Below are 16,328 nucleotides of genomic sequence, written 5' to 3'. Positions count from 1 at the left end.
AAAAGACAGATTTTAAAAACAAGCCTTTTGTAATTCCTAGTTTCCAACTGTGGTTTTACAGTAATCTGATTCAAGTGCAATGAGATTAGACAAACAAGGAGATCTAAGTAGGTAACCACATTCCAGAAGTGCATTTAAATTACTGCATCTGGCTAGAAACAAAAATCAGGAACTGCATGTATGAAGGCTTTATAGAAAGGACTTATTTGTTTTGCTGTTATAACATATACTGCCTTACAAAGGAGTGGAATGTGTAATGAAGAAAATGAACTTCATGCTTGGTTGTATTTAGTGGGCCAATTAAAGTATTGTACAACATGTTGTAATACCTTGAATAAATTTTTGAATTTTTAATTTTGTTATAAGGAGAGGTTAACAATAAGACTCCTAGTTATTTGAAGAAGGTCTTACCAGTGCTTTTAGATTCAGTAATATCAATATTTTGTCCCTGTGCATCATTTTAGTATCTTTGCTTTTGCCATGGAGCAATCTTAGTAGAAGTTGGCTCCCTTGAGCCTTTCTTTGGTCAGAGGTGTTGATGTAGCAGTGTGAAGCACTATATGTACTTTGCCTGTTTTCTCTGGCCTTCTTTGTAAGGAGCTAATTGATTAGGCCATTTCTGCTGTCTTTAACTGACTTCTTTTGGTCTTATTGCAACCGATGCTATGAAGGAGTAAGAGCTCAGAATTCTTCTAGTTCCACCTTTTACTTTATTGGCAAGTTAGAGATGGATAGGTGTGTTCAGCTCATTTTCATCTTGAGGGAAGAGCAATCCTGAGTTTCCTTAAGGCAAACAAAATTAATCAGGGATATAATGTATTAATCTGTCAAAGTTGTTACTGTCAAAGTTACCTATAATATGTATTTAATTCTCTGAGTTGCTCATACTTTTACCACTGATTTATCTCTGTTTCTTTTTCTTCAAAGATTGCTGCTAAACAAGCTGCAGCTGCTGCTACTCAGACTATTGCAGCTTCTCAGAATGCAGCTGTTTCAAATAAGAACACAGCAGCCCACCAGCAACTTGTGCAGAGCTGTAAGGTAAACATGCCACAACCCACTGACAAATAACTCTTGAACTCTGCTTTATGGGGAACTGAATATCACCTATAATAATGCTGTTGCAACCTCAAAAGAAGATTAAACAAACAAACACCAAACCACCACACACATTCATATGTATGGATTCTGGAGAACCCTCATTTATTGTATTATCTGTAGTTTCCATATGTTACTATATGGAGAGCTTTGAAAAGCTGAGCTGCTGGAAGTGCTGTATTTGGCTTTTGTAGCTAGCTCTGCAAACACCTTAGTAGAAAAGACTGACAGGCTTACATACCTCAGCATGTATCTGCTGAGTAACAACTGATCACCTGAAACAAGTACTTTAAGTACAAGTTTCGCTGCAGATCAGTCTGCAGTACTGCATATGCAGAGCTGTGTTAGAAGCACTGTGCGAAGGGGGCCGGTTGCTTGGATGTTTGCACAGTGGCAAGAAGTGCTGGCCATGCGTTCAGCACACGAGTGTGCTCTTCAGCAGCCGGGTAGCTCCATGATGAAAATAGGCTGTGGAATGATACATACGGTGAAACGAGACTGGAGTCTGCTGTAGAATAAAGGTAACCTTTGAATTTTTCACAGCAAAGAGTGGAATAGCAATAGTGATTTATACTATACTGGAGTGCAATTCTTATTGAATGAATTGGTTATATATCTATCAACACTGATCCTGCTGTTCTGATGTTCAGCCTGCAAGGATCTGGGGCCTTTAATGTCACCATGAAAGATAAGTTACACCCCTTATTATGGGGTTAACATGATTCCTAGCTTGAAGTTAAAGCTGCCAAGATGAGTTTTCAAGGTATGCCTGAAGTCAAGAACATTTTTATAGTTCCAAGCTAGAATTCTGAGTCTGGCAAAAAGCTGTTCTCTTTTGTGTTTAAGCAACATTTGGCAGCTTGATTTCTAGCTCTGACTAATGTTGCTTCAGAGTTCTTAAAGAAATTGCATTTAAACAAAAAACTGGAAAAGACAATAGATTGCAAAAGGATTTTCTTCTGGATGGAAGAGCAGTTATGTAGGGAATGAGAACAAAACCATTAAACAAGGCATCGTTGAAAGCCACATTCAGATTCAGCAAATCCTTCGTGTCATGGTGGTATTCTTAAGAAATGTTGGAATTAAATAAGGTAGCTCCAGTACATCTCAAGATTGTGTTGTAGGCAGCTGTTTATTTCAGTATGAATTGAAAAAAATTAAAAAAAGGCAAGCTGATTCACTGTATTGTCTACAGTTCAGTCTAATTTGATCTTGATGATTTATTACGTAGCAGAGAAGATCTAATACCTACTTTAAAACTTTTTTTGGGGAAAAAAACCCCTAGTATTGCATTGCTGAAGTGTTTTTGTGAAATAGATGGACAAGGAGCATGAATCTGGGTAGTCCAGGAATAAAGTTTTAGCAATACACACTTCAGAATGCTCCGGCCATGCTATAAAGTTTGTATTATTAGAAGTCAAGGAAAAGTAGGCTGAGGTGCTTGTATGTAAAAGGCATTGTTTTTCTGAAACAAGACATTGTCTGGAAAAATCTGTTACCTCCACTATTGACATTTTAACATGCAAAGGAAGTAATTCAAAATAGTTTGTATGTATCTTGGTTTTCACAAAAATCTTGTATTGTCTTGTAGGATCTTCAGGCTAATGAGTAGCTTGAATAAAGCCTTCTTTAAAAGTGGAACGCTTCTGAAAAATCCTAACGTATTCATTCAGTTCCATGGAATCCTAAACAAATTCTGTAAAGGCACAAGAGTCTTGTACCTGTGAATACTACAGGTTGTGTTTAAGGGTGGTCTGGGGAGAAGGCTTGGTTTAGTGTCAGACGATTTGGATGTTTTATTTATCTACTAAAAGCTTCTCCATTTGTTTATTATAGAATGTTGCAGACCACATTCCTCAGTTGGTGCAGGGTGTCAGAGGAAGTCAAGCTCAGGCAGAAGACCTCAGTGCCCAGCTTGCTCTAATAAACTCCAGCCAGAACTTCCTTCAGGTGAAGTGGATCAATCACTGTAGTAGATTCCATCAGAGCAAAAAGCATTTTTTAGTGCTGTTTGTTTTCATTTGCGAGAAATAAGCAGTAAACTGTTAAGAACCATGTAAAAGATGGTCATGACTGACTGTGAGCCTTAGGTAAGGAGAATTCAGTTCCTCAGGTCAGATGGCTGAAATATTGTTGAATCTGTGGAGACTGAAACCTGCCAAAATTGAGGATAAAAGTAACAAGAAAACTAAAGTATATGGAGAAGAAACATTCATGGCTGTAGTACTTGCCTTCTGGGAAAGCGTTTAAAGAACAAGATGGAGAGAACTCAGCATCTTTCTAAGCAGAGGTCTCAATATGTGAGACACTGTTGTAACCTTTCTTAGTGAAGGCAAAGTTAGTGTTGTAGCAAGAAGCTCCAGAAATCTTAATTAAAATAAAGGGAATATTACCATATTTCCTTTAGATACTAGGCTGTATACGTAATGGAGTTGGATTGAAGTTTTGAATAAAACACAAAATTTGACTCTGTGCTTCTTCCAAAACATCTTAAAAGCTAGATAAAATATTGAGCATTGATAACAAAACTATTGGATTTATTGCTGACATTACAAGAAACGAAGAGAAGAAACCAGTTCTTCATGTAATGAGGTGATTGTTACTTGGCACCAGTTAGTCTTGCCTTAAATGGAAACAAAACCCTTTCATTGATTGCTGTTAGCAGGTTCTTTATCGTCCCATCAGGCAGAGGTATTGCAAAACATGCTCTTGGTCTGTTTGAGTATTTTGCTGAATGATTCCATCTGGAGTCATTAAAATGATCCATCTCCCCCCTGGTTGTGTGTGTGTATGAGGGTGATGGTGAGAATCAGCAAAGTGTTTTAATTGTATTAGCAACAAACCCTGTGAAGAGTAAATGCTTGAATTACAGTTTTCAATTTACAGAATTTTGGCAGAGTTTAATATTCAGAAACTTTGAGAAAATTTGCCATCTGTACAACTTGGACCTGCTTGTACCACATGGATGCTGAATGGCAAAACTGCACATTTAAATATTTTTAAGTACTCTACATGAATACTCAAAGGCCTCAGGCAGATGTTGGTACCAGTGAAGAAGTCGTTGTATTAGTAAAGCACAAATGGGTCCTGCTGCAGAGGACCCTGCAATGTGAAATTATGACAGGGTGCAGCATATGAATAGAAGGTGCATGGTTAAGGAGCAGGGAAGTGCATGAAGTGGTTGCTACAGAAAATCTAGAAACCCCAGGAGTGTGTGAATGGAGGAAGCAGTTTGTTTATTGAATCCTAAGCTTTCCTTAAAGAAAATGAGCTAGTAATACCAATTGTGTTCTTTGCTTTTTGTTGAACAGCCCGGAAGTAAAATGGTGGCATCGGCTAAAGCTGCAGTCCCCACTGTGACTGATCAAGCAGCAGCAATGCAGTTAAGTCAGTGTGCAAAGAACCTTGCCACCAGCTTAGCTGAGCTACGAACTGCCTCCCAGAAGGTAGGTCAATACTGTTCTCATCAGCTAAAGCAGGATGGCTTGGATGGTGGTCACAGGCTCACTCCTGCCTGGCCCACTGTGTCTCATCCCCAGGCAGTGTTCACTTCTCAGTGCTGCTTTTTGTGCGTAGTTTGCTCAAACTCCCAGGTGGGTCTGTGTCATAACAGAAAGGGGAGGGAGAAGTGGCAAGAAAACTGAAAAGCTTGTGCTACCCATTCCATAGTAGAAAGATGGGAGGAGAGCATACACAGAGCAGCACATAAAAGCTCTGAGCTGCTGTTACATCTGAAGGAGAGTGAGGAAAGAGGAGCAAATCCCATGCACCTGACAACCTGGGGAGAACCCCGATACAGCACGGCTGTATCAACATGACTGTGAACAGGAGCTATCATCTCTAAAATGTAGCACAGCAGAGGCTATCTGTGTTTCATGCATAGGTTACTAAACTATGCATGGGTTCAAAAAAAAGAAAAAAAAATCAGTGGAAAGTCAGCTCTTTTTTTGTGTGTGTGTACACTGAGGCCTCAAACCAGGATTGTAATGCATGGGTGGCTACACCTGAGCTATTGTTAAAACTTCCAGCTCAGGTACTGATGACTGTGGGCTGCCACATCAAAGGGTGCAGTCTAATTGTAGTCATGGTGTATGTGTCTACAGCTAAGTGCATCTCACTCTCTGGTGGCTCTTAACAGTGTGTTATTCTATTCACAAACTAAGAATATTGTGCAGGAGTTTGGAATCCATGATATGTAACGCTTAAAGTGCCCACAGCAGCCTCTAAAGTCGGGAGAGCAATAATTTGGGGGGGGGGGGGGGGGGTGGACATTATATTTGAAGCATTTAGTATTTCTGATGGTGGCTTACAGCTCTTAACAGTGATATTGATCTGATTTCTGAATAGGCTCATGAAGCATGTGGCCCAATGGAAATCGATTCTGCTTTGAATACAGTCCAGACACTCAAAAATGAACTACAAGATGCGAAGATGGCGGCTGTGGATGGACAGTTAAAACCTCTCCCAGGAGAAACTGTAATTGAGGAAGGATGTTCTTCATTTAAAAACAAAGAAACAAAGTTAGCTGTTAAAAATTTTAAGTACTAGAGGCAAAAGAAGTCATGAGGCTTTGAATTATGATGATGCCGATAGGATTTTACACTAATTCTCTTAAAAAGAGTACACATTCCTACTACATCCAGAAACATGTTCTGTAACAGAATTACTCATAGGACTGTAAAGCATCTTTCTCTATTGTACAAATTACAATTTAGCATCAGCAATGTTTTGGTCTTTTCTTGTCAAAAAGAATTTATTTTCAATAGTGGTAAAAACAAGAACTCAATAGTTCTAAGCCTACTAGTCCTGGTAGGCTTAGAAAGTGAACTATTTTATTTGGCAAAAAACCCCTCCTTCTCCTCAGATGAAGGTATTGATTTCCACTGTGAGTTATAAAATAGTTTTGTTGTTCATATTACCTAATTAATTTATTTCACCCTGGATGGGGAAAACATGCTAGTCAGGTTTCAGAGAAACTACATGTGTGTTTGCTAGCTGAGGTAAAAGCTTGGTGAAATAAGAAATCTTTTTAGTAATATTTTAAAAACAAGTGTGTTTTAGTTGGGCTTAAACAAAAAATTTTGTCCTCTGCAATTTTTCACAGCTTGAGAAATGCGCTCAGGACCTGGGAAGTACATCCAAAGCAGTTGGTTCATCAATGGCTCAGTTGTTAACTTGTGCTGCTCAAGGCAACGAGCACTACACAGGTAGCGTTTCACTTATAACGCCTTTGCTTTCCACAGAAGACTTAATAGATGGTTTTCTTATCACAGACTAGTTAAATCAAGGAATTACTACTTTTTTTTTTTTTTTTTAACTGCTGATAGTGAATTGTGGCAAGTTACCAGGAACTGCTAGTGTGAATGATATACTTCATAAAAGAATAGTGTTGCAATCTCCTGTGTGCCTGTATATAACCAGAATAGATTGAGATTTCTGTTGTTTTAGTAAATACATGCTACGGAAACTCTGCGGACAGAACTAAAATGTAATGCAATTTAAAGGTCAGTGCCACTGGAAATGTTGCTATGTCCTTTCAGGAGGTTAAAGGGTCTTTGGATATTTTGTGAAGCACAGGATGCAAACATACTTGAGATAGTTCAGTGATGTTGAAAACTGCATCTCGTGCTAAATGTTCCTAATTTACATGTATAATGCAGCTAGTCTCTCTGACTTGATCACATTTTGATAGTTTGAGTTAAAACCTACAGGGAATGTGGGCAGCCAGATTACACAAGGTACTGAAAGTCATTGTAAAGGATGAAAGCACCAAACTGAAAGCAAAACAATCAGAGCTTTTTATTTTATGGTGCTGTGATAAATTAAGTCAAACTTTAAAGCTGCTTAGTGGCACTCTAAATAAAAGAAACCAAATGTGTGGGTCTTTTTCCTGAAATTTTTCTTTAAATTAAGAATGTTGAAAGCTCTCTGTGGTTGGTCAAATAGGAAGGTTGTAAGTGCAACATAGGCAGTACTGTTTCTCTGCTTGGCTTTTACTTTGACATATAATATCACTTGCTTTTCATTATCTTTTAAAGCTTGTGTTTAAAAAATGTTCAGCTGATCAGAAGAGGAAATGTTAAAAGGCACTGGTGTTAAAATGCTACCGTGGCTACTTTCTGGGTTGTGTTTAGTTGTGGTGTCCCAGCTTTCTAAACATTTCCAATAGGGATATTTGAACATTCTAATTATTTTTAATGCCTAAATACAGATAACCAAGAGGTCTTGTACACCAAATGTGAACCTTTTCTATAGCTTTCATTTGGTAGCAATAATACTATTTTAATGTTATCACTCAAAATATACCACCTACATTAATTGCATATGTTGTTGACTAGACTATGTGCTAATTAGGGTCTTTTAGGAAACCATTTTATATTGCTTTTCATTAAGGGCTGAATTAAATTTCCCAAATAGAAGAATGGGACCACTGTTCACACAGTCATACACCTTAGCGCTAGAGCTGATGAATGTCCAATAATGTTGGCCAGACAGACCACAGAAACTAATTTCATTACATCCTCTCTTTGACTTCATTCAGTTATTTCAGTATTCTTGTGCTCACAGCGATGTTAGGTTATGCCAAGCTGTATCATCTCTAATCTCTTTTATTTTTTTTAATTGCTTGAACTTAAGGTATTGCTGTTTATTCTTTTAAAAATCCAAAATTGTGTTTTCAGCAGTGGCAGAGATGCTGTGACTCTGAAGTAATGTACACCATTCTTGCAGACAATCACTTTTCCCCATAGTCTGGAGCATGAGTTTTTTCTCATTTCCAGGTTTTAGATTTTCTTCTTTTTCAGTATGTCACTAATGTAGAACTCTTCCTGGAATATGGTCTTTGGAGTAGAATATTTACTTTATGGCTGCACTAGAAGTGTTTTTATAGGCAAATGATGCTACGTATTTCAAATGTGGTCATGTTTGAAGGTTTTTATTTTAAACTGCATTTGCCATGTTATTTTGCAATGGGTTCATTACCTGCAAATGAATCTGTCTTAAAATATAAAGATCATCTTCAAGGGTATTAATAGAATCCTTGATCACATCTCAACATAGGAGTTGCTGCCAGAGAAACTGCTCAGGCTTTGAAGACGTTGGCTCAGGCAGCACGAGGAGTTGCAGCATCTACTACTGACCCTGTGGCAGCACATGCCATGTTGGATTCAGCCAGGGATGTCATGGAAGGCTCTGCGATGCTTATTCAGGAGGCGAAGCAGGCCCTGGCTGCACCGGGGGATGCCGACAGTCAGCAGAGATTAGCCCAGGTAAATTGCAACTTTAGGAGCCATGTGAATTATCAAACACTCAGTGAAATTACTTAGAATGCAGCATTAAATAATGAGAGAGAACAACAGAAAATAAGGCTGCAAGGGCTGTCAGCTTTCTGTTCCTTCCAGCACCTCTCAGATAGTAACATCACGCTTATGTTAAACAACGCAGATGGTGCAAAGTCTGATATTTTTGTCATCTTTTAGAAAAGTAAACTTTTTCAAATACATAGTTAAGTCCTTTTACCCACAATGTATTTGAGTAGGCTGCTTGTCTGCCGAAATGAAACAACTGTTAAACTGATCATTATCAAATAAAGGGTCTGTATTCATGTTGTATTGAAAAAGTAAATGCATGTTTTCCGCATATGTGGTACCACTGCTTTTGAAGACTTTAAGGAGTAACAGGTTCTTTTTTAGTGGTTTGAAATGTTCCATAATTGGCCTGTATTTTAAATAATTTCTTATGAGGAGATTAATCAGGACTTTGAAAAAAGGTGTATGCAAAGTATTTCTGTGATTAGTATATTGTTAACTTCAGGGGCATTCCAATATCTGCAGTGCTGTAGCCTTTATGCTGGGTGCTGGGAGCAGTTGTGGAGCTGCCCTGCCAACACTATCCATCAATGAGTGAGCGTAAATAATGACTACAGGTGAGCAAATCAGGAAAGTTGCAGGCCTCAAAAATGGTCTTGCTAGAGTTGGAATGTAGGAATTGCTGGCTGTAGAATGTGCCTGCTATTGGATAAATGACCACTTAAGCCCTTCTCAGAGTGGATGTGTTTACTTATGTGTTGTAGGTGGCAAAAGCAGTGTCTCACTCTTTGAATAACTGCGTGAATTGTCTACCTGGACAAAAGGATGTGGATGTGGCCTTGAAGAGTATTGGAGAGTCTAGCAAGAAGCTGCTTGTTGATTCGGTGAGATGTCTTTTAACGTAGAAATCTCAGAGAAAAGAAAAGCAGGTTTGGGTTCCCCATGTATCTGTTATTATTGAGTTAATGTGCTCTAAGTATACTTCATATAAGTTTTGTTTATGTAGCTTTAAGTTGCTGCTACTTTGGCTGAAATACTGTTCTTCTAGGTTATTGGCAAGGTGAAATGTTTCTATGGTTTGTGAAGGCAGTATTAAAGTTGTTGTCATAGATCACAATTAGCTTGTTTTTTTAAAGTTCCAACTGTGAGTTAATGTTTGGAAGAATATGAAAATTAGAAAATTATAATCTGTCTCCCACCTAGAAGTGATCAGCTTAAGGAGCATTGTGGTCAGTCAAAAAATGTGTGGTGCATCTATGGGCATTTTGTGCAAGGAGAAGAATTGTTATATTTCTGTTTAACTGCACCAATGTTAAAAATAAAAACTCAACACCTTTTGTGCCCTGGTCACTTGCCAGAAGGTTATATGATTTGACCAACTTTTTTCTGTATCTGCCAGTTATCCTGGTACCCTGTGGATGAAAGAGGAGTTGTACAGGGTGTTTCAAAAAGATGGACCCAATTTCAAAGATATAGTGATTTCAGATTTGGTCTATCTTTTTGAAATACCCTGTATTTTCATGTGTTTCTGTAATGCCTTTTGGTAAAACCAGGTCAGGGGTTTAGAGTTGTTGTGGAGAGCTGTCAATACTTGTGTGGTGTTCTGGAAAGCTTGTTTGTGGAAGGGAATGATGACTTGGAGACCAAAATTCTCCAACTTTTGCCACTGAGTTCATCACTTTGAATTCCAAAGTTTAACCATAAAATAGCTGTCGTCATCTCTAGCCTTTAAAAGGCTTCTGCATTGGTCTGTCCCTCGAAATAAACAGCGGGACTAAGGTTGTTGCATAGATTTCTGGTTGACAGCTGTCCCATAGCTGGACTATTTTGCATTCAGAACTGAATCACTGGCAGTCCAGTTGCAGTACTCTGTTCTAGCTTGTATGTGTTGCATTTAGTGTTTTGAAATTGTGATGAACTTTCCAGTCATGAAGGTCTGGTGTGACATGACAGACAATAAAATACAGCACTTGGTCTCTTACAGCTACCTCCCAGTTCAAAGTCATTTCAAGAAGCTCAGAGTGAACTGAACCAGGCAGCAGCAGACCTGAATCAGTCAGCAGGAGAAGTCGTCCATGCTACACGGGGCCAAAGTGGGGAACTGGCTGCAGCCTCTGGAAAATTCAGTGATGATTTTGATGAATTTCTTGATGCTGGTATTGAAATGGCTGGCCAAGCACAAGTGAGTGTTTTATCTTGCTGATTGGCACCCAGGATTGTCTTGGCCATAGTATTTTGCAATGCAGTATCTTGGTTATCTTGTAGCACAATACAGTATGCTAGTGTGAGCCTCTCCAAATATGACAGGTGGTGTTTAATATGAAGCAGTCATCCGTAACTGGTTATGTGGAGTGAAGTCTACTCAGCATTTGCATTTTACTCAGGATACTGGTCTTTGTTCCTATGCCTAGCCAGAAATATGACTTCATACTCCTCTGTCTCATTTGGGCTGTTAATGAATTTGAGCTGTGTATGTCAAGGTACAAAGGTGTTCTGAACCTCTCAAAGCTTATGGAAAGGGTTGCTTCTGTTTTGGTAGAACTACCATGAAGCATAATTTATGTGAACACTGTTCAAAATTTAGGCCCTTTCTTTGCTAACTTTCAAATGCTTTCAGTAGAGGAAGGAAAAAAGGTGCATTTAAAATCCAGACCTGATCTTGCTCTATGGTCTGTGCTGGTGTAGACTTGCTACAGAGTGAAGTGAATGTTCGAAGAGGTCTGGCTAAAATGCCATGAATCTGACAGCAAGCACTTGGGCTTCCATTTAGTGACTTAAATCTGGCAGAGTTCTACTGTGATGAACTCTGTAACAATCAGGAATGTTGTCATATATTACCGAACGTATTCCTAGTAGTCTAGGTACTCATTTGAAGTTGGAGATATCTCCTTCCTTTTATCGTACTGGGTTTAGATGTACTGAATTGCATTAATAGATCATTTGGAGATGATTTAACATAACAAATGTCGGCATATAAAAGAGGGTCACGTACCAGGAGAGCTAGGAGGACTGACAGGAAAAAAGGATCTGCAGACTGTGTTGCCCTAGTTAGTAGGAGGAATGGGCAAACCTGAGAAATGATTGCTGAAAGCAAACTAGCCAGAAAGTCTTGAGTGTGCCAGTCCTTTGGAGTCATTTACAAAGTGTCTATATAGAGCAGATGCTTTGTAGGTATTGCTGAGTAGAGAGATTGGACAATGCTGTTTATTCTCCATCAAAATTTAATCTTTCAGGTTCCAGATCCTTGAAGTGAGTTAGGCACCAAGTATTGGGTGATTCTCTGAAACCGAGGAGTTAGGTACCTGACTAGCTTTTTAGCCATGAGCCTCGTTGACTTGTAGAATGTTTTGTTTGAAGCAATCCAATGAAGGCGAAGGTAGAAATAATACTGCAGAAAGCTACTTGAAAGGAGAATTCCAGCTGCTGCTGGTTTGCTTATCCTGCTGACATTGGGGATGATAACTATCTCACTTACAAATGGCTGATCATTCAAAAGAGAATGTTTTCTGTCTGGATATAGATAGTTGCCCCAAACAGAAGCAATACCGGGTATTTTGGATGCCCACTAAAATGGGGAGGGAGGGAGACAGCAGAATGTAAATACAGAGTAAAAGCTATTCGCATCAGCTGAGGTAATATGCAACCTTTTTACATACAACCCTGAACAGACTGTTAGAAGGAATTCACTTCTGCTGATCATTGACAGAAGCAACTAATCCCAGCTATTTGCTGGGATAATACAGTACTTCCCTGTAATCGTGTGTATATGCAGGTTTTCCTTTTCAAGCAATGGCTTCAAATAAGTAACAGAACATCCAAGTCAGAATGTTTACTGAAGCAGGCTTATAGAGACGTATGTTCTTGGGATAGAGGACTTTCTGAGGGTTCTTTCTGTGTGAGTAATCCCAGTTAGACGCTAGAGAGCCTGTGGGCTACACAGAGGATGCCAGAATACAGACAGTGTATGCTGACTGAATAATGTGGATCAGCTGTGCCAGGCAGAGACGCATGAGAGTCTTGACAACAAAAGCATTGTTCAACAAGTAGTAAAGTTTATCCGTTCCTCATTTGTGAATACTGCCTTTGTTAGAATCCAAGCTATTTGGTATATGAGTTTCTTTTTTCTGTGATGTAAGTGAAGCTAGAGGCACCTGTCTGGGTGAACAGAGGCTTTGGTCCATGTCCTTTCCCAGACTATGCTCCCCTGCATGGCAGTGGGTTCAGGTGGATAAACAAACTGGGTTTCCAAATGTGGCTTTAGCACACTCTCTTTATTGCAAATGTTGTACTTAATGTTATGCTGCTGTGGCTTTGCAGACTAAAGAGGACCAGATTCAGGTAATAGGGAACCTCAAGAGCATCTCGATGGCTTCCAGCAAGCTGTTACTAGCTGCCAAGTCTCTGTCTGTTGATCCTGGAGCTCCTAATGCCAAGAACCTCCTAGCAGCAGCAGCAAGGTAAGGATGTGTTGCTTACTTTAGGTTTTCCTAAGATATTTGCTTTTCTCTGTGACATTTGTAATGTGTTTGTATATTCTTCTGCTATTGACACTTAACTGAGTGTTTGGAACCTGCAAGTCTCTTTAAATGACAGTAGGCTGGAAGAAAAATGCTTCTTTTTGGAGTTCCTTAACTGGCTTGGTGACAATAAGAACTGAACCAGCAGTATGAGAGTTGGCCTGTTTTTTTGAAAGAGACTAGTGTGTTTTACCTACTTTTTTTACCATCAGTGTTCTGAGAAGGCAGTAGCTAACAGTAACCCTCTCCTCTCAATCCCTAACAAAGAAACTGAGTGATGTTATCCTATAGAATGTGCTTTTATCATGTTGTGGCTACTTACCACTAACGGTGTCTATGATCCAGAACACTTGAAAGGGTTAGATGCTATGTTTATTTAGTGGGAGATACCTTTACTTTAAGGATTCTGCCCACCATGCCCTGAATTTCATCTTGTGGACTCTGTTTCTCAGCCAAGTTGCTCAGTATTTTTGTGAAAAATAACACTGCATTTCAGTGTTTGACTGGATAATCGCCTCTCCTTCACTTTATCAAAACCTTTTCATGATTTTTTCCTGAATTAACTTTTTATTCAATTATCAAAGTTTGTAACTTGAATGTTCAAATATTAAACTGAAAGGGGACTTCTGAAGGACAGATAGACATCACACCTAGAAATGTCAACATTAAATCAGATGAATGCCTGAGATCATGTGGATGTCACTTAAAATACTGTCTTCCAAAATGTTTACACCCACAAAGATTAGCCTAGAGAGGAAATAAGTTAAGACTGTTACTTCCTTGGGATAATGTAGTTGACATTTGTCCTGGACCTTGGAATCATCCCTTTCTAATAGCAATAACATATTTATAAAAAATAAATACACTCCTTTTAGAAGTCCTTTATTAAAGAAGTTATGCCACCTTACTTTGTCATATTTAAAGAAAAAGAATATTTGACATCCGTCTTGTCTCCTTGGAAATAAATAGCTTCTAGGAAAATTGTAGGTAATCAGGGGCACACTGTTTAAAAGTGGAAGAGTTGCATGAGGTTTTGTTATTGCCACAGCATCAGACTGCTACAGACTTCTGCTCTAGGCTGGCAGCATTCCTGTTTGGAGCACAGAGGAAGCTGGTGTCCCCCGTGAAGCCCCGTTAGTTGTTAGTTCCTGCCAGGCTGGTATTCCCGCTGTAGAAGCACGGAACAGAAAAAGGGAGGCAAGCAATGCAGAGCCTTTAGGTGTTCCGTTTTGCCATACTGTTAGCAGGTGTGTGTGTGTCAGAGCACATGTGTCAGATAACCGTAAAAAGTATATACTGTATCAATTCTCAGTTTGTGTTTAAGATGCTAAGGAGATGCTGTATTTCCTTTGTAAAATCTGTGGCTACTTGTGACAAGGTTGCCAGCGCTCTGTTCTCCTTCCCTGCTATGGTACAGTCAGGGTCAAGTATTTTTACCTTCTCAAGAACGTAAAACGTATTTTTACCTTCCTCATGACAATGAAAAAATATGTACAGCTTCCTTTGCTTCCTGTTAATGAGGTGGCTTATCTTCTCATTTTTTCTCTCATCTTCTACAGTACTGTGATTAATCTTCTTGTATTTTCTTGCCTTTCTTCCCCTTCATTCCAGCTGTAATAGACAGTCCAACTTTTTTAGTAGCTTGGGCCTCCTCATGGAGGCGTTTTTCTTTACTTCCTCTGACAGTCTCATAGGACTGCAACAGTGGCTGAGTTCTGTGCAGGATCTGCTTATTTACATGCTGTATCTGATGAGAACAAATGCAGCTTTTAGAGTCCTAGCAGTCCTCTTCCACTTCGGTTGGTGTGTGAGAGGCCACCTTCCTGCTTCTACTGCTTCCAGATAGTTTTAAACGTATGCCTGTATGTTGGGTGTATTACTAGACACTGCTTTAGTGAGAATGTTTTTGCTGCTATGAAGCTTGTTAAATAAGAGGTCTCTAGGTGAACTGTTCAGCATGTAGTTAATCCCCAAACACTGAAAAGAAAAAATGTAGCAGAACATGAGTGTTTTAAATCTTCGTGCAGTGTACAGGTAATGAAACAGAAGTTCTAATAAGAGGAATAGTTTAACTTTAAAATATACCTTTTTTTCCCTTCTACTCTCCCTAGAGCTGTGACAGAGAGTATAAACCAGCTCATCACACTGTGCACCCAGCAAGCTCCTGGGCAGAAGGAATGTGATAATGCACTCAGAGAACTGGAGGTACTACTACATTTCAAAAGTTCTTATGAATGAAAACGGGGCTCAAATGTTGTTTCCTTTGGTTTCTTTGTCTGATTAGCTACTGACACTGCCTTCTCACTTGGTATCTGTGTCAGGGGTTTTAATTGCAAATGAGATAAGCATAGAACCCCTGTGAACATCATGTAGTTTTGGCTAGAATGAATTTCACTGCTCTGTTCCCATCTCCTGTTCCCTGCCCCTCTAGAGGTAGCTGAGTCCTTATTACTCATATTTACTGTGAATTAAGGAAGAATCATGGTGAGATGGACATTTCCACTACGAACAGTGCATCAGAGAGAGCTGCAGTACTTGATTTTTTTGCTTATAGGATATTGTTACTAACATCCCACTTCAGGATTCCATTTACAGTGTTTACCCTGTTACTCTCTGTCATTTCTTAGCGTAGATTTTGATGCCTTGTATCTGCTTTGTCGCAGCCAAGCTGATGTGGCTTGTGTGTCAATACAGGTTTTTGCAAGGTATGTTCTGGTTCATCAGTGAAATGTTTGGCTAAATAGGGAGTAGCAAGTCAGTTGAAAGATCTAATTCAAAGGCTGTGCACTGATCACAAGGACAGCTGCTTGCAGTTGTAGGAAATAGCATCTTTTTAATTAAACGAAATTTTTCCTTGCTGACAAGGTCAAAACACTGAGGGATGACTGGCTTTGTGTGGAGAACATAAAATGCCTTCAGGCTTTTTCTTTCTGCCCTTTGGCATCAGAAGGATACCAAGATCATTGGAGTGTATTCCAGGATATCGTGCGCTTTTGTAAAATGCAAGTTTGCCTAGGAGCTGATTTGTACTTCTGAATTCTTAACTTCTTGAGCTTAGAAGTGTCCTCCCCTCGGGCAAAGGGAGTGGCAGTAAGTCTAAATAATAGGAAAACTGGAAATTGGGCCATAGTGTAATGGCTCCCTGAAATCACTGCAGAATGTAGGGTGGAGCAAGCAGAAGGAAGGAAGCACCATTGCTCAGAACTTCCTGAAAGAGTAATGAGAGACCTGTAAAATAGCAGGGATGAGAAAAGTCAGAATTCCCAGCTAATGAACCACAGAAAACTGAGAGCTTAGCAGAGAAATGTAGGGCAGAATAGCTTTAAGAAGCCATTGCAGAGGGTTCTGTACCAATCGTGTGGATTGTGAGCAGAGCCTGGGAAGAGAAGGAAGATCTGTAGCATCT

At 39.3% G+C, this 16,328-nt stretch overlaps 1 protein-coding gene across 3 annotated transcripts in view; it reads left to right on the top strand.

Moving 5' to 3' along the window:
- TLN2 (talin 2) overlaps positions 1–16,328 on the top strand; it is a 170,296-nt gene that overhangs the window by 97,846 nt on the left and 56,122 nt on the right. For all 3 annotated transcript variants that reach the window (XM_065642225.1, XM_065642226.1, XM_065642224.1), the window contains exons 23-32: positions 928–1,041; positions 2,935–3,048; positions 4,410–4,544; positions 5,446–5,574; positions 6,203–6,305; positions 8,158–8,366; positions 9,170–9,289; positions 10,390–10,587; positions 12,723–12,862; positions 15,034–15,127. In XM_065642225.1, the coding sequence (XP_065498297.1) occupies positions 928–1,041; positions 2,935–3,048; positions 4,410–4,544; positions 5,446–5,574; positions 6,203–6,305; positions 8,158–8,366; positions 9,170–9,289; positions 10,390–10,587; positions 12,723–12,862; positions 15,034–15,127 (1,356 nt within the window). The remainder of the gene's footprint in view (positions 1–927; positions 1,042–2,934; positions 3,049–4,409; positions 4,545–5,445; positions 5,575–6,202; positions 6,306–8,157; positions 8,367–9,169; positions 9,290–10,389; positions 10,588–12,722; positions 12,863–15,033; positions 15,128–16,328) is intronic.

The sequence above is a fragment of the Caloenas nicobarica genome, chromosome 10 (assembly GCF_036013445.1).
Source record: "Caloenas nicobarica isolate bCalNic1 chromosome 10, bCalNic1.hap1, whole genome shotgun sequence".
Taxonomy (NCBI): domain Eukaryota; kingdom Metazoa; phylum Chordata; class Aves; order Columbiformes; family Columbidae; genus Caloenas; species Caloenas nicobarica.
The sequence above is the reverse complement of the archived record's forward strand: the minus strand, read 5'-3'. Positions and strand labels throughout refer to the sequence as shown.